The 18449-nt window shown below is 40.2% G+C and overlaps 1 protein-coding gene across 6 annotated transcripts in view; it reads right to left on the reverse strand.

Moving 5' to 3' along the window:
• The window catches only part of med25.S (mediator complex subunit 25 S homeolog), a 29267-nt gene extending 14751 nt beyond the window's left edge, over positions 1-14516 (reverse strand). For 2 of the 6 annotated variants that reach the window (XM_041570482.1, XM_018226919.2), the window contains exons 1-9: positions 14345-14515; positions 10723-10869; positions 9398-9443; positions 9181-9305; positions 7926-8024; positions 7579-7699; positions 4538-4694; positions 3572-3705; positions 149-245 (exon numbers count right to left, since the gene is read on the reverse strand). In XM_041570482.1, coding sequence (XP_041426416.1) covers positions 149-245; positions 3572-3705; positions 4538-4694; positions 7579-7699; positions 7926-8024; positions 9181-9305; positions 9398-9443; positions 10723-10844 — 901 coding nt within the window. In that variant the 5' untranslated portion in view covers positions 10845-10869; positions 14345-14515. 6 annotated transcript variants of the gene reach the window in all.
• Between the last annotated feature and the right edge of the window lie 3933 nt (positions 14517-18449).

The raw sequence follows: 18449 nt of genomic DNA on the forward strand, positions 1-18449 counted from the left end.
CAGTCAGCCATTTTTTTTTACATGGAGTCTTATCGAAGACTGGGCTAGTGGTTTGGCCAGTGTGAGATCAAGCACAGGCTGCTGCAGTTGGAAGTGTGTGTAGTTCAGGCACATGCCTTTAGAACACCTTTCAATTGATGTAACTTACAGCGATTTGAGGGGCTATTTTTCTGATTCTTTGCAGCTTCAACCGCAGAATGGGCAGCAGCATGAGCTGGAGTCAAAGTACTCTGCTGAGGAACCTGCTAAAAATAACACAGGTCAGTTTGCACCCACCAAAACATCTTGTTTTCACCCTGCTATTATAGCATGCAATTGCTCTACACTGCGCATCAGTCCATGAAAGAACATGATGATAGAAATAGAATGCATTAAGTTTATGTCTCCCTTTACAACAGCAAGAAAAGGGAAATAATGCAATTTCAAGGGGAACTCCACTAAAACATAATTTAAGCTTTTTGAAAAGTAAATATAATTTAAAGCAACTGTGCAATATACATCATTTAAAAAATATGCAGACTATGATTTTTAATAGTTTGACAGTTCCCTAAGCCTAGCCCCTTGCTGATCTGTTTGACTACTTTGCTGAGCTGCCTGACTATTGTTACTTTGTATCAACAGCCATCTGTCCTCAGCCTGCATCCTCCAAAGCCCACAATTCCCTGCACATGTGATTTCAATAAGATAAGGAACATCCCAGTGCAATGCATTGTGGGTTATATAGTTCCTGCATGTTGTCTGTAAGCTGTGGAGAAGTTGTTACAATTTGTAACATCAGTGTTTTAGTCCCTCCTTCCCTGCCAGGATTTCAAATGATACAGAAAGAGAAAAACTGTTAAAAAGCTGGATTTCATCATAGAAAATGGCATTTGTTCATACTTTTTGAAGGAACAGGTAACTGTGATGGGTATATTAGGGGTTTCTGTGTTATGTGGCCTCTTTATCAAATTTTGTTTTGGAAGCCAGAGTTCCCCTTTACGCTTCAGCTACAATGCTCAGCTGTAATCCGCTGTTAACAAAAGCTGGCAGTTGTAGTTTAACAAAAACTCAGATTTTTATTTAGCAGCTCTCCAATTTGGAGTTTCAGCAAACTTGCTGCTAGGGTCCAAATCACCCAAGCAACCATGCATTGATTTGCATACGAGACTGGATTATGAAAAGGAGAGGTCTTAAATAGAAAGATGAGTAATAGAAAGTACCAATAATATATAATTTTTATCTTTACAGAGCATTTGTTTTTAGATGGGGTCAGTGACCACTATTTGAAAGCTGGAAAGAGTCAGAAGAAAAAGACAAATAATCAAAAAACATATATACAAAAAATAAAATAAATAAACAACAAAGACCAATTGAAAAGTTGCTTAGAATAAGCCATTCTAGAACATTATAAAAATTAACTTAAAGGAACAGGAACACCAAAAAATGAAAGTGTTTTAAAGGGGTTGTTCACCTTCCAAACACTTTTTTCAGTTCAGTTGTTTTCAGATTGTTCCCCAGAAATAAAGACTTTTTTCAATTACTTATTAGTGGTGCTTGCGAAGCAAAGCATCACTACTGTTATCTTGCAAACTTATTTTTATTCTTCTTCCGTATGAAAGTTTGGCGCGTAACTAGTCCCGCACCGTTTGTCCTAGACCCATGAATGAGGTGTCAAATCGTGCGGCTTAATCGGGAATGGGGTGGTATGACTTTTCTAAGGGGTGGGTGGTTAATTGCCCCTTGCGGGGGCAATTAACCACCCCGAAAAGTCCCATAGATTAACATTGAGGCCAACTTTTGACGGATTCTAGCGCAGAGAGGGAATCTTGTAGAAACGTTAAATTTACCACATTTGAAGAGGTTTGCGACCTGTGTCAGATGATACCCCACACGAGGGTATAAGTTTTACCCCCGGGGCAGGAGAGGTCCCCAAATTTGCCCCATTGACTTATAATGGGGAATTTATCGAATAATTAGTTTGTCGCAGACCCATGAATGAGGTGTCAAACCGTTCAGCTTATTCGGGAATGGGGTGTTGTGACTTTTCTGTCCTATTTTGGGGACCCAAAAAAGTGAGCGGAGCCGCAAACAACCAATCAGATTTTCCCTATTGACTTCAATGAGAAAATGTAAACAGCTGTAATTCTCACAGTAATAAAGCCAGAGCTCCCAAACTTGGCACCGTGGGTCACTGGGTGACTGCAGCCAAAATTTACAAAAAGTGGGCGGAGTCTACAACAGCCAATCAAATTTCAGCCATTCAATTAAATAGGAAAATTTTAAACTGCTGCCGCTCTTAGACGGTTAATGGCAGGGTCCTCAAACTTGGCACAGTTGGTCACTGGGGGACTGGGATTAAAATTAAGAAAAGTGGGTGGAGCCAAAACCAACCAATCAGATTTCTTTGATTGGTTTTAATGGGAAAAATTAAGAAGGCTGCCATTCTCTCAGTATTGATGTCAGGGACCTTGAATATCACAAATGTGGTCGCTGGGGGTTTCCACTTCAAGTTTAGAAAAAGTGGGCGGAGCCACCAACAACCAATCAAATTTCATTCATTGATTTTCAATAGAAAAAAATAGAAATGCTGCCATTTTTACACATTAAATGACAGCATTCCCAAACTTTGGTATGTTAGTCACCGAGTGACTGTGGTTCACAATTAGGAAAAAAAGGGGCGGGGCAACAACAGCCAATCAGATTTGGGCCTGAGTTTTGCCACCGCAAGCACCACTCACATTTTCTTCAGGAAATGTACCTCTCTAGTTTTTTATTGTTTTTCCAAAATCTAAGTTTAAAGTTGAATGTTTGTGTCTCTGGTGTTTGAGTCTGGCAGCTCAGTAATTCAGGTGCAGACTCTGAACTGTTACAATTTTGCAATATTTAGTTGATACATTTCTCAGAAGCATCTCTGGAATATTAGCAACTATTGTATCAATTCTAACAGCTGCCTGTAATGAAACCCAGAGATTCTGCTCAGCAGGAACAAGGATAAGCAATGTATCAACTAAATGTATCCATTTAAAACAGTTTATAAGGTGAAAAATGACACTTTAATATTAGAAAAATAGTGACACATAGAAAATAGAAAGTAATTGGAAAAAGTCTTGATTTCTGGTGCTCTATCTGAAAACAACTAGTTGTTTAAAGGTGAACAAACCCTTTAAAGTAATGAAAATATAATGTAGTGTTGCCGCCCTGCACTGGTAAAACTGGTGTGGTTGCTTCAGAAACACTACTATAGTTTATATAAACAAGCTGCTGTGGAGCAATGGTGGAAATTGAAAAAAAAGACTATATGGCACAGATTAAATAGTGGATAACTGATAACTCCATTATGTTCTACAGAGTTTATCTGCTGTGTAACCTGAGCCTTTCCTCCTTTGAATGGCTGCCCCCATTGCTTATTTATATAAACTATAGTAGTGTTTCTGAAGCAAACACACCAGTTTTAGCAGTGCAGGGCAACACTGCATTTTACTTTTATTACTTTAAAACACTTTCATTTTTTGAAGTTACAGTTCCTTAAAGGTGAACCACCCCTTCAATAAAGTTAACAGTTCCCAAGTGCCACACTTCTGGCAATACATACCATATAGGGTGGCTGGACAGGTGGGAGCTGATGCGAAGGGGCACTTGCAATCTGAGGTGGAACAACTGGGAGCGGTGGCTGAGAAATATGTTGTTTAGGTGGCATGACTCCTGGAACAGATGTAGCTCCCCCTACTGTATTAAGAGAGTTAAAATTAGTAATAAACAAATAGGAGACCCATTACCAAAAGAGAACCGCACTCTAAGGACTTGTAAGTGAAAAAACAAGATGAAATTTATTTCAACATTTTGGCTTCATCACTTGAGCCGTCTTCAGATCTCCTGAAGATGGCCCGAGTGATGGAGCCGAAACATTGAATAAATAATCTTGTTTTTTTCACTTACAAGTCCTTGGAGTGCAGTTCTCTTTTGGTAATGTGTACATAATACACAAAAGCCATGAATATCCTGTAAATTATACCCTTATAAACGGTAAGTTCTGATGTCATCAGTTATAAACGGTGATTTCTGTCACATGACTTATTGAAATTTGTGTATTATAATAAATAAAGTACCCCCAATTGCAAAATATGAGGATATTAGAAGTTACCTCGGAGTTCCATGACCTGTATAAAAACACTCGGCCTTCGGCCTCGTGTTTTTATATGGTCATGAAACTCCTCGGTAACTTATGATATCCTTATATTTTACAAGAGGGGGTACTTTATTCACTATATATAATGTGTGTATATACACACAAATAGGGATATTATAAGTCACCAAGGCGTTTCATGATCATATAAAAGCACAAGGTCGAAGTTCCAAGCTTCAATGAGTCGTGTGACAGAAATGACATCACTAAGCTCGGACTATAACTGCTAACATCACTAAAAACCATTTACAAGGATATCATTTTTAAGTACATTTTTATTTCATGCAATAAGTGAAAGGCAATTAACTATTTTTCGAAATCCAACAGCTTATTTCTCCACAAGCGGATATTATGTCCACGGTGCCCAACACTAACCTGGTAGAACCATTCCACGTACGAGTATCATGTGCCGAGGGTCCTGGCTGTAGTCTTTAGGCTGTGGTTCAATCAAGCCCACTGGCATGGCTTTCTCAAAGAGAGTCCGTAATGCTGGCAGTTTGCGCGGGGAAATGATGGAGAAATGGATTCCTCTCTACAAACAAAGACGAATATATAGAGTCCCGCTGGCCATTGGAAAGCTTCCATATTCTGAAGTCAAACAAGAGTATCTCGGATGTTGTGAGCTGCTGTACAACGTATGAATGAATCTGATGCTGGATGAATGTTTCCTCTATGCTGTGCACCGCACAAATTTTGAGGCCATTGCACACAAAAAAAATTGTGGTGTGCACAAAGAATATTATGTGAGAACACAATTTTTGACCTACGCATATTTTGTTTTTCTTTTTTTAAAGTGCACACACAGGTTTAGAAAGTGCGCACACAAGAATTTTTTTGCTCACACAACTAAGAAAAAATTAGAAGGAACGCTGCACTAGAAGTATAGTAAAAGGAAAATAAAGTGAAATATTTTTGATCATCTTAGTTCAGTGAGCCAATCTAAACAAGATATTGCTTAAAGGGAAATATCGCGAAAATGAACATTTAATATACCGTATATACTCGAGTATAAGCCGATCCGAGTATAAGCCGAGGTACCTAATTTTACCTACGAAAACTGGGAAAACTTATTGACTCTAGTATAAGCCTAGACACAACTACAGCCCTGTCTCCCAGCAGCGCACCTTCTGCCAAAGAGACTCCCCCAGCGATCGACCGGACTTCTTTGCAAAGTTGATGGTGACAGAGAATTGTGCAGAGAGTGCTGTGTGTCATAAAACCATCACTGATCTTTTGTATAACCAACAGATGGCGCTGTGCGATATTGCCATCACTGTTAATCCTTTATTCAACCAACAGATGGCGCTGTGTGATATTGCAGTTACTTTTATTCTTTGATATAACCAACAGATGGCGCTGTGTGATATTGCAGTCACTGTTATTCTTTGATACAACCAACAGATGGTGCTGTGTGATATTGCAGTTACTGTTATTCTTTGATACAACCAACAGATGGCGCTGTGTGATATTGCAGTCACTGTTATTCTTTGATACAACCAACAGATGGCGCTGTGTGATATTGCAGTCACTGTTATTCTTTGATATAACCAACAGAGGGCGCACTGTTATTCTTTCATAAAACCAACAGAGGGCATTGTGGGATATTGCAGTCTCTCCCCAAGTGAACTGTTGGTATAGGAATGATTAAAAGTGACTGCAATCGCGGCTACTGCCCGCTGACCCGAGTATAAGCCGAGGTAGACTTTTTCAGCACATTTTGGATGCTGAAAAACTCGGCTTATACTCCAGTATATACGGTAAGCTTCATCATACTGAAATAAGCAATATATTTTAAATATAATCAATTAAAAATTCTGTACAGTTACTGAAATAACCATTTATCTTCATTAGTCCTCTGGCAGCATCTGTTTCTCTTCATTCTCTCTTTATACAGCAGTTGGGTGTCAGATATTCATTGACAGTTAGATCCAATATATCTTATAGGGGGGGGGGCTCCTTTTGCCTAGAATATCTATTAGAGCTCACTCTATTAAAATCACAGATCATCATGTCTCTCTACATGCAGGATTTGTGCAAAAGGCAGTTATTTTGTTAGATTTTGTTTGTACTGGAATCAGTTATTTGAGGGAACTCTAATATATCTGCTATAAGATATATTGGATCTAACCGTCAATGACTATCTGACATCCAACTGCTGCATGAAGACAAAATGAAGAGAAACAAACGCTGAGCAAGGGATAGTGTAGATCAGGGATCCCCAACCAGTAGCTCGTGAGCAACATGTTGCTCTCCAACCCCTTGGGTGTTGCTCTCAGGGTCCTCAAAGCAGGTGTTTATTTTTGAATTCCAAGCTTGAAAGCAAGTTTTAATTACATAAAAACTATGTATAGTGCCAAGTAGAGCTGCTTGTAGGCTGCCAGTCCACATAGGGGCTACCAAATAGCGAAGCATAGCCCTTATTTTGCACCCCAAGGGACTTTTTCATGCTTGTGTTGCTCCCCATCTCTTTTTACATTTGAATGTGGCTCACCAGTAAAAAAGGTTGGGGACCCCTGGTGTAGATAAAGGTTTTTTCAGAAATTCAATGAAGACTATTTAATATGTTGTATTTAGAAAGTTTATGCTGAAGCTTATATTAAATTTTAATTTTCACTTTTAAATACTGGCAAAAAAATATTTTAGATTATTTACAGTGATGTTTATTCAGATGTTCCTTCTTTCTTCTTCCCAGGGCCAGTAAGACCAATAAATTACTCTGCACTGGTACATATTGCATGGCTTTCTTCAGAAACACTGAAATAACTAAAATGTATATAAATAAGGGCTTCATAGGGCTATATGGCACATGTTTACAGAACCAATTAACCTGTTTAGAATACCATGGTTTTAGTTCTTACACAGAGAATATAAACCGGGGAAAATTGCATTTATGGCTGGCTTCAGAATAAAAACCTCTCGTATAAAACTGCTTCTTGGCAACAAATGTCCCTTTTATTGCTGGTGTTGGATCAACTAGTACAAAGACATTTCCCTTTTTGACATTACTGGACATTGTGTGAAATCTTTTCTAGCAAAAAGTCGATCGCCTTGCCACAGAAACTTGCTTTTTAAAAATCACAGGCGACAAATCTCTCTTTATGTCACTACCCTAACGTTACTGTTCCTTTAAGTTAAAAAAAATAAAGTGCTGTAAAGGGAAGGCCTTTGTTGATGCAAGATGATAACCATTGTTTTCAAGTAGAAAACAATGGAGTGAATACATACTATGATGGGTAAACAGAATTCTGGACATGGATATAGAGCAAGGAATAAGCAGGCAGAGACATAAGGAGAGGTGTCCAAAGAACATATGGGGAAGAGAGAGATGAAGTGAGGAGGCAGCCACATAAGGAACAGTGATTGGGACCGACAATGAAAAACACAAAGTAGACAAAGTGCTTTCCAGAAAAGCTCACCTCCCCAATCTTCTGCACAAGGTTCTCCGTTGTGTATCCAGAGTAGGTTGTGCTCTCTACAGCAGGCAGCAGATACGGAGGGGAGTTGCAAATCAAGATGCACACCTTGTGAGTCTGCCCACTAATAGATAAATCATATTTCAGGTGATTAAAAAGAGCTACACCGTGACTTGCATGGCGATTCTTTATAGAATATTAAAATACGTTATTGCAGGAAAAGTGTATCATTTTTTCTCCAGTAGCACATTGCTCTATGGTACTTGCCTGCCCAACATTGAAGGCAACTAATGGGTCACTCCAAGGCAACAGACAGAAAAGTAAAGTATTCATAGAGACACAAAACTCACATCTGTTCCCTCATCTTTTTGAAGTCATCAAACAGTTGCAGGGCAGTGCTTAGCCCCTCGGCAATCAGACTGCAGCTCTCACCTCCACCTCCCATAAATCTGAAGACAAGAAAAGACACGTTACGTCAAACAGCTTGTGCACAGGCTTTATTTTGCTTTAGTTATAAAGTTTCACCATAGTGGAAAGGGTCATCAATGAATCCCAGTTGCTTTTTAAAACAATATAGCTGCTTATCAGAACTAATCTATGCATGACATCCGGCATCCTTGCAACAGGATCTTGACAAACTGCTGCTTACCTATCAGATGTATTAGAGCTCACTCTATTAAAATCACCAGACATGTCTCTCTACATGCAGGATTTGTGCAAAAGGCAGTTATTTTGTTAGATTTTGTTTGTACTGGAATCCGTTATTTGAGTGAGCTCTAATACATCTGCTAGGAAAGGAGCCCCCTATAAGATATATTGGATCTAACTGTCAATGAATATCTGACGCCCAACTCCTGAAGACAGAATGAAGAGAAACAGATGCTGAGAGAGGGAGAGTGAAGATAAACTTGATTATTTCAGAAACGATGCAGAATATTTAATAGATTGTATGTACAAAATTTCTTATTTCAGTGGGATGAAGCTTATATTACATTTTCGCGATAGTTCCCCTTTAATGGGACTGCAGTAGGCAAATCAATAATGGTAAAGGACCTGAGAGTCCTTGTAGATAATAAACTTGGCTGTAGCAATGCCAGTCAGCAGCATCAAGGGCAAATAAGGTCTTGAGTTGTATTAAAAGGGGCAGAGATTCACGGGAAGAAGAAGGGGTTGGATGGTGTTTAGTAACTGAGGGAATACAGGGAAGATATGGAAGACAGCTCATAGTATAAGTTGATCCAGGGATGATCCAATTGCCATTATGGAGTCAGGAATTTTTTTACCCTCTGAGGCAAATTGGAGAGGCTTCAAATGGGTTTTTTTGCCTTCCTCTGGATCAACTAGTCAAGTTAAAATAGAGTTAAAAGGTTGAACTTGATGGACGTGCCTTTTTTTTTTTTAACCTAACTTACTATGTTACTGGTTTTATAGTATGACCCACAGCAGTAATCTAAAATAAATGCTTCTTCAGCCACATTGCAAGACTCATTGTAGTTGGTTATCGACAACAGCCACGTGACTGAATATGAAAGGTTCTGACTAACAGTGTTGACGCATCAGGTGAAACTCATACACTGGTCGAGGGCAGAGAAGCCAGTAACTTACTTTATGCTGTCCAGCCACTGGACAAATTCATAAGCACTGCTGGTGGGGGCGTGACATTGGACATAGGACTCTGGAGCACAGTCCACCGTATTAAAAACGACCAGGCTGTACTGTGTGCCGCCATACTGGAAAACAAAACAGCAGAATTTAAATGTACATTTAGAAGAAAAAAAGAAAAAAAAACAGTCACAGAAGTAAATATTGTTATGTTACTTACATCTCCTCCAAAGTCAGTTTCTGCTGGAGGTCCACCGTTAAAATACCTAAGGCAGAAAAGAAAACAATAATGGAGAAGAAATGGTCTCTCTTTTGTTAAAGGAATACTTTTTTTTTTTTTTTTTTTTTTTTTAGAATAATGCACCATTTTAATAGGCTTGGTGACATTTAGTTTACATACTAGATAGCTAAAAGAATGCACAGCAAAATAAGAATTATCTGCTTTAAAGGAGAACGCAACCCCCCCCACTAATAAAAACCCCTACCCAGTACCCTACATAGTCCCCCTCCCTGCTCCCCACATACATAAGTGATAACACCACTAATCCCTTTCTCTCCTCTAGATGCAAAATAAGCCCAGTGGAGCACATGGGCGCCATCTTTCTTTCTTCAGAAAGTGAACTCTGTATTGGAGCAGGCGCAGTTGGAGCAGTCTTCTGGTTCGTAGCAACTGCACATGCGACAAAAGAGACAGAACTTGACAAAGAGGACCCGAAGAAATTCGAATAGATGGAAGATGGCGCCCATTAGCTCTGCTGCATTTACTCTGCACCTATAGGAGAGTAAAGGATTAGGGGCACTTGGGGTTGGGGCACTTATAGGTGCAGAGTAAATGCAGCAGAGCTCATGGGCACCATCTTCCATCTATACGAATTTTTCGGGTCCTCTTTGTCAAGTTCTGTCTCTTTTGTCGCATGTGCAGTTGCTACGAAGCGAAGCGCCATGAGTGCATTAGCGCAGTCGATTCTTCATTCAAGCAGACGGAAGGCATTTCGGGGAGATTGTCGCCATGCAGAAGAGGCAATTAGTTGCCAGGCGACTGAATCTCCCCGAATCTGCCCCCAACGCTTATAGATGTTATCACCTATGCAGTATGCGGGGGGGGGGGGAGAGCAGGGAGGGGGTAGGGTGTTTTATTAGTGGGGGGGGGTGAGTTCTCCTTTAACGGAGAAAGAAAGGCATTGTTTAACCAAGGGTCCCCAGCACTAGCCTTTTTCCATAAATGCAGCAAAAAGATGTTCCCCACCCAGGAAAGCCCTGCTTCCCATTTGCTACCCAAATGCAGATTTGTACAGTTCAGCTGGCAACTGCACAACATATTCCTTGTGTCAAGTGTTGTTGCTGCAAGAGGGCAGAGGCCTGGGAGTTTAGTCAAGGAAGCCATTCATTGGCTAACTCTGCATTTTCAAAATCAGTATGGGGGAGTAGGATCAGCTTGGGGTATCTCTGGTGCTGTTGGGGGGGGGGGGTGATGGTGGAAGGAGTCAGTGCAAAGATCCTGGAAGATTAAGTACTTCTTTACCAAATATTCAAAGTGGCACTTACTCTATTGCAGGCAGCAGGTAATGTTTCCGCAGTGATTCAAAGTAAGGTCCCAAATTAGCCGTTCCCTCTATGACAAAGACAACATCCGATATTATTCCATTTCCTGGTGTGGCTGCATCCATTGCTGAAGCCTCTCACAGATCCACACTAAATGAAAACAAATAAAATTACATAAGAATGTGTCAGCAGAAACCTCTGTTTACAATGACTAAAATCATATTCCACATTCAGACCCCAAAGAGCAAAGTCAATGAAAGCAGCAGCCCACTGAGAATCATTTGTAAAATGAGCTGCTCTTTATCTAAATGATAACAGACTGTAGCTAGGTGAAGGGGGGATTTGTTTATACAGAGGCTTCTCGGTGGGCTTGTTTGACTTGCTCTTTGGGATCAGGAAGTAGAAATGTGACTTTAGTTTCATTTTCAATTTTGCACTGTTTAGAGCAAGAAATAAAGACCATAGATATTTCCTGCGGTATTGTAGTTATGACCCTGCCAGCACCCCTGGTATTTACTAAATTTTCACCTTTAAAGGGGAAGGAAAGTCCTTTTTACTTTTTAGTCCCTTTTAAAAGTTAGGCATCCCCAAATGATCGCACCTACTTACCTCGACACCCCAGACCGATGCTCCTATCATGGGAAAACGACACTGGTCAGGTAAGTGCGATCACTTGGGGAAGCCTAACTTTTAAAAAGGACTAAAGTAAAAAAGGACTTTCCTTCCCCTTTAAAGGGGACCTATGACCCAGACATAAAAAGCCGTATAATAAAAGCCATTTTTAAATTGACAATGAAATCCAAACTTTTTTTTTTTTTTTAATTAAAACATCCATCCCTGTTATAAACTTGTTTAAAAGTCTCAGCAGTCAATCAAATATTGTCTGCCCCTCCTTCATGCCTTAGGCATAGAGGCGGGGCAGGAAATTACTTTCACTTTCCATTCTGCATTTCCTAGATGTCACTGCCCTCCCCACATTCCCCCTCCTTCCTCGTCATCTAACTGTGTAGCCAGTGCATGGGCATCAGGTTGCCCTTTCTGGCACAATATTTTGGCATGATGCAAAGCTTGCCTTAATAACAGTGTTAACAAAATGGCTGCTGCCTACTTGCTGTGATTGTGAATACCAAGAAGAAGAAAAAAAACAAGATTTAAATAATTTTTAAAGTGCACGTGAAGTTTATTTTGCTTAACTAACATCATAAAATAGGATTTGGAATGATTTCTTAAGATGACAGGTCTCCTTTAAGTTAACTTTTTAGTGTGCTATTAAATGTCTAATTCTAAGCAACTTTTCTATTGTCCTTTTTTTCCCTCTCTCTTTTTTTATAGTTTTAGAATTATTTGCCTTCTTCTTTCGGACTCTTTCCAGATTTCAAATGGAGGGTCGCTGACCCCATAAAAAAAACGAATTCTCTATAGCAGGGGTCCCCATCCTTTTTATGATTTCTTAAAGGACCAGTAACATAAAAAAAATTTTTTAAAAAAATTCGTTAGTACACATCAAAACAAAAACACCAACACAAATTATACTTTAAAATCACAAAGCTTTTATTAAGAAATAACTTACAGAAGCTGCACTTCCTGTCCTTTACAGAAACGGCGAAAAGGCGACCATCCATCCTGCTGGGCTCGATTTCTCCTCCTGGCTACTCTGCTGACAGCGTGTGAACGAGCAACTATTCACGGACAGGCATCATCTCTCCTCGGCTCTCCTCTCCTTCACTGTGCATGGCTTCCCTCCTCCTCGCTGCTCCCCCCAGCCAGATCCCCTGAACTGAATGATGAATGATCGGCCCGCTTGTCACTTCACAGCCGCACAGTATCTTTATTGCTGCGTATTAACGGTGCGCAGGGGGAAGAGGAGGCCAAAGGGATTACAGAGAAAGCTGCTCAGTCCATTGCCCTCACATTTTTATCCTGACCCCTTGTGCCTCTGGCTTGTGGTGAGCTGAAGTTTAGGAAATACTCTCTCTCAGGCTCTGTGCATTGCAGCAGGGACGGAAAGTGTGGTTGAAGCACAATTAGGAAAAGAAAGGGATGTGGCGCCTCAGGACTTTCCCCCTGCGCACCGTTAATACGCAGCAATAAAGATACTGTGCGGCTGTGAAGTGACAAGCGGGCCGATCATTCATCATTCAGTTCAGGGGATCTGGCTGGGGGAAGCAGCGAGGAGGAGGGAAGCCATGCACAGTGAAGGAGAGGAGAGCCGAGGAGAGATGATGCCTGTCCGTGAATAGTTGCTCGTTCACACGCTGTCAGCAGAGTAGCCAGGAGGAGAAATCGAGCCCAGCAGGATGGATGGTCGCCTTTTCGCCGTTTCTGTAAAGGACAGGAAGTGCAGCTTCTGTAAGTTATTTCTTAATAAAAGCTTTGTGATTTTAAAGTATAATTTGTGTTGGTGTTTTTGTTTTGATGTGTACTAACGAATTTTTTTAAAAAAAATTTTTATGTTACTGGTCCTTTAAGATTACAGGTCCCCTTTAAGTTAACATTTTAGTGTGCTATAAAATGTCTAATTCTAAGCAACTTTTCTATTGGCCTTCTTTCTTTCTTTTTTATAGTTTTGGAGTTATTTGCCTTCTTCTTTCAGACTCTTTCCAGATTTCAAATGGAGGGTCGCTGACCCCTTAAAACGAATTCTCTGAAGCAGGGGTCCCCATCCTTTTTTACCCGTGAGCCAGATTCAAATGTAAAAAGAGTTGGGGAGCAACACAAGCATGAAAAAGTCCCTTGGTGCCAAATAAGGGCTGTGATTGGCTATTTGGTAGCCCCTATGTGGACTGGCAGCCTACAAGATGCTCTACTTGGCTCTATACTTGGTTTTTATACATTTAAAACTTGCCTCCAAGCCTGGAATTTAAAAATAAGCACCTGCTTTGACGCCACTGGGAGCAACATCCAAGGGATAAAAGAGCAACATGTTACTCACGAGCTACTGGTTGGGGATCACTGCTCTATAGGAATATAAATTTATTGTTATTGCTACTTTTTATTACACCAGCTTTCTATTCAGGCCTCTCCTATTCATATTCCAGTCTCTTATTCAAATCAATGTATGGTTGCTAGGGTAATTCAGACCCTAGCAACCAGACTGCTGAAATTGCAAACGGGAGAGCTGCTGAATAAAAAGCTAAATAACTCAAAAACCACAAATAATAAAAAATGAAAACCAATTGCAAATTGTCTCAGAATATCCCTCTCTACGTCGTACTAACAGTTAATTTAAAGGAGAACAACCCCCTTAAAGGAATAGGCAAGATGTTCAGCGCAAGCGGTGTTGGACAAAGCGAGAAGATTATCCATCAGTCCCTCGCCAGCGGAGCTTACAATCTAAGGCCCGTTTACATGGACATGGATTTTTATCAGGAGCCAAATGTGCCTTATTTTGGAAAGCAGAACAGCTGAGAGAATTCCCTAGCTGGAAGGAAACCTGGGACAAGGCAGCAGCAATGATCACAGGGAGAAAAAGTTGAATGAGAGAGAGAGAGAAGGAAGTGGAACAAACAGAGCAAGACAGAAGGAAACATGTGCAGTTCAACAACACCAAGAGGGACTGTGAGTCTTGCCAATAAGCCTTCAGCTGATGCAGGAAGAGTATTCTACACTTATACCACATACCTACCAGCCAACAGTCCCGCCTCACGCGGGACAGCCCCGCTCTTCTTTATTAATGCATCCCGCTGCACCGGGCGGCTGCATAAAACTCCCGCAACCCTCAGCAAAGTCCAGCTCTTTTGGCTGCTGCCGGACAGCTATTGTAACGTCACAAATCTCATCGCGCGAGATTTGGACGTCATAGCTACGCTATATAAGCGCCGTGACGCTGCACGTACGTAGCCATTTTTATGGTGGCGTCTGTGGCTCTCTATCAATCATAAACTGGCTTTTGTCTGAGAAACAATAAACAAAATTAGTCAATAACAATAAGATTTTTTTTCTGTTGGTTGCAGCCCTGCCATTCTCCACTAGTTCTTCAGCTCCCAATGTATAGCCATAACCAAATAACCAGTCATTGTTTTCTCCGCTTGTTTCTCTGTTTATTACACTTACCCGGCAATAAAACAAGCACATTGGAAAAAAACAAACAAATCCTCTGTAAGGCCACAAATTATTGCAGCTTTTTATTACTCATTTCTATTCAGGCCCTCTCCTAATCGTGTTACAGTCACTCATTCAAATCAATGCATGGTTGCTAGGGTAATTTGGACTATAGCAACCAGATGACTGAAAATGGCAAACTGGAGAGCTTCTGAATAAAAAAACTAAATGACTCAAAAACTACAAATATTACCTCTAGGGTTGCCACCTTTTCTGGAAAAAATGCCAGCCTTCCTATATATTTATCTTTTTTCTCTATTAATAACATTGGGATCAATCATCATTTTTACCGGCCAGGCTGGTAAAATATAGGCCAGGTGGCAACCCTAATTACCTCCCAACCATCCCTTGTTGAGCGGGACAGTCACACTTTTGACAGCTCAACCCGCAGTCCTGAATATGTACTGATATGGCCCTGAGTTTCTCTTCTCCTGCACTGAACTGCCAGAAAAAGATACAAAGTTTCTAACTTAATTGGCTCTTGGCAGAGAGCCCAGAATAGATGCTTAACATATTTTTAGATAAGATAGGAACTTATTAAAGGGCAATTCACCATCATTAGCAAAACTGTAATAACACATAAAAAACACAGAAATGTGTTCAAACTTTAATAACCTGCCAAATTTTGTAAAATGGACACGGTAATTAGGGGGGGGTGTGATCACAAAAATGGGCGTGGTCAAAAATATTCACACGCGACAAATCTTTTTGTCCCTCTTTCTGTTTCTAACATGCTGGGAGGTAATGAGGTAATAATAAAAAATAAAAACAAGTAAGAATATCATTCTCTGCATCTGGAATCCTCAACCTTTTTTTTTTTTTTATATACAGAAAACATTTTTTTACCCCTGAGCCACATTCAAATGTTAAAAAAGTTAAAAGAGTGATTGGCTATTTTGGTAGCCCCGGACTGACAGCCTACAGTAGGCTCTGTTTGACATTACACCTGGTTTTATCCAACCAAAACTTGCCTCCATGCCAGAAAATCAAAAACAAGCACCTGCTTTGAGGCCACTGGGAACAACATCCAAGGGGTTGGAGAGCAACATGTTACTCATAAGCCACTGGTTGGGGATCACTGCTGTCTGCTGTACAGGGTTGCCAGGTCTAAGTTTCAAAATCGGCCAAAGTCAGCTACAAAACCAGCCCAAAACTAGCCAAGAGGAACTTCAAAAGTATACCAAAAATAGCACATGTGCAGTGAATAAAAGTCTAAAAAGTAAATAAATATATGTGAAAAAAATAGGGATGCCCCGAATCCACTATTTTGGATTCGGCCGAACCTCTGTATCCTTCGCGAGAGATTCGGCCGAATACCGAACTGAATTAGAATCCTAATTTGCATATGCAAATTAGAGGTGGGAAGGGGAAAACATTTTTTACTTCCTTGTTTTATGACATAATGTTATGCAAATTAAGATTCGGATTCGGTTCAGCCGGGTAGAAGGATTCCGAATCCAAATCCTGCTGAAAAAGGCCAAATCTTGGCCGAATCCTGTACTGAATCCTTGATTCGGTGCATTTCTAGAAAAAAATGCCTTTTTCAGATTTTTCAGAATTTTTTACATGAAGCAAAATGGTACAGATTTGACTACAGAGTAACTATAGAGGGGGGCCCAGGAGGTTTAGGGCCCCATAGGCCCTAATACACATACAATTTCAATAAATATTGGTAAAACAGCTCTCATCTTTTGTCCTGCTGATAGAGTCTTGCGCTGAATCAATTTTTGAAACCCAAATCCGCCACCCACATTTTTACCCGTTTGGAGCAGTGGCGTAACTAGATCTTACTGGGCCCCACAATTAATTAATTTTAGGCCCAGAGGTTGTCCTGTTTTATCAATATATGTTGAAATTGCTCATTTATTAGGACCTCATGGGGCCCCTATACCTCCAGGACCCCCTGCAGCTGCAGCGTCTGTTTCTTCTGTAGTTACGCCCCTGGTTTGGACCCAACCAGCAAGTCTCTTATCCGCAATCCGATCCGCAACCTTCTGGGCATCAAGAAACAGGAAGTGCTGCCGTAGTAAACGAAAGTGACAAAATTCGAAGTAGGAGTTGTTAGGAAATAATGTGTAAAGGAGTAAAACTCGCTATTGATAAAAACCCGCAACCCACATCTATACCCGTATCTGAAAGTTCTTCTTTTTTGCAGGTAACCTGTAAGTACCCAGCCCGCTGCAAGACTCTACCTGCTGAGCTGAATCATTAGAGGCAGCTGTTAGAATCGATACAATAGTTGCTACTATTCCACAAATACTGCTGAGAAATGGATCAACTAAATGTGTCAACTAAATGACTTTTTGGATATTGTTTTTCCAGATTAGAGTCCCCATATGGCTGTACATGTTGTAAGATTCACTAGTTACCAATAGTGTCACCTTAAAACAAAGCCATTGTGCTATAGATCTGAAAGTATTTCATCCCATGTTAAAACCTCTAAAGAGCAATTTGTATATTTTGTCCTGCTATTACATTCCTCTTCCTGTCGGTGGGGTCCCTGCCCTGACTCACTGAAAAGCTTATATAGTTGTATATTATAATTTATATATATATATATATATATATATATATATATATATATATATATATATATATATATGTATATATATTATATACCTTGCAGTGACTAAAGACTTCACGTCACAAGGAAGAGACAGTGTTTTTTTTACAGTAACAGGCCATTTAAGGATTAATGTGGAATTGCTCAGGGTGTTTTTAGAAATACTTCTGCAATTTACAAGAATCATTTTTTGTTTTGTTTCAGAGCCATTTTAATTTTTATGAACAGTCAATATTGAATTTTGTAATAACATCTCCACCTGTTCCTGTAACAGTCAAAGACAGTCAAAGAGATATAAGTTCAGAAGGAAAACCAAGAAGTGTTCTAATCTTGCTCTGTTTAGGGAAGAGATCAGAAGCCTCAGATGCCCTTTCCCCATTTCATTCCTGGGCAGAGCAACAACAGAACTACTTCTCTGTTTTCCTTCTGAGCGTATATCTCTGTGTCTTTAACTGTACAGTTATAGGAACTAACCAGCAGGTGACACTGTACATCTTGGTCCTTCCTCTCAAAGATTTGCCTAATGGCTCATCCAGATGAGCGCTTTAATCTGAACTCCCCTGGATTCTGTTTTAAAGCTCTCAGCCACAGGGTGTTGCAGGAAGGATAATAATCATTTAATTTGTAACGCAGGTGTTGTATGTGGAATTAGACTTTACATTCATTTGGACAAAGGCTGGAGAGCCCCAAAATGGTCAGCAGTCCACCTTAGGGCTCTGCTGCACCTCTGCCAAGCTTGCATTGCAGGAAATAATAAATTACCCATATGGAGTTCTATTTTTTGGTCAAGGAGTAAGATTTTGGTCTTTGCAACTTAAATGCCTTCATGCTGGCAGAAAATACTATCAACATATATATGTGTAGCTGTTGCTACGTAAACCAGGGCAACTCAAGGTCTTCAACATGTGATGCAGAGGTAAGACCTGCTACATGTGTCTTTACTGGTTTGCAGGTTGGGCTCAGAGCCTTTTAGCTATTTATAATGACCATTTGTTATGGAGGAGGAAAAAATGGTAAAAATTGTTATTGTAAACTGTTTCCTGTTACTAAAGGGTTTGTATACAGT

The sequence above is a fragment of the Xenopus laevis genome, chromosome 7S (assembly GCF_017654675.1).
Source record: "Xenopus laevis strain J_2021 chromosome 7S, Xenopus_laevis_v10.1, whole genome shotgun sequence".
NCBI lineage: Eukaryota > Metazoa > Chordata > Amphibia > Anura > Pipidae > Xenopus > Xenopus laevis.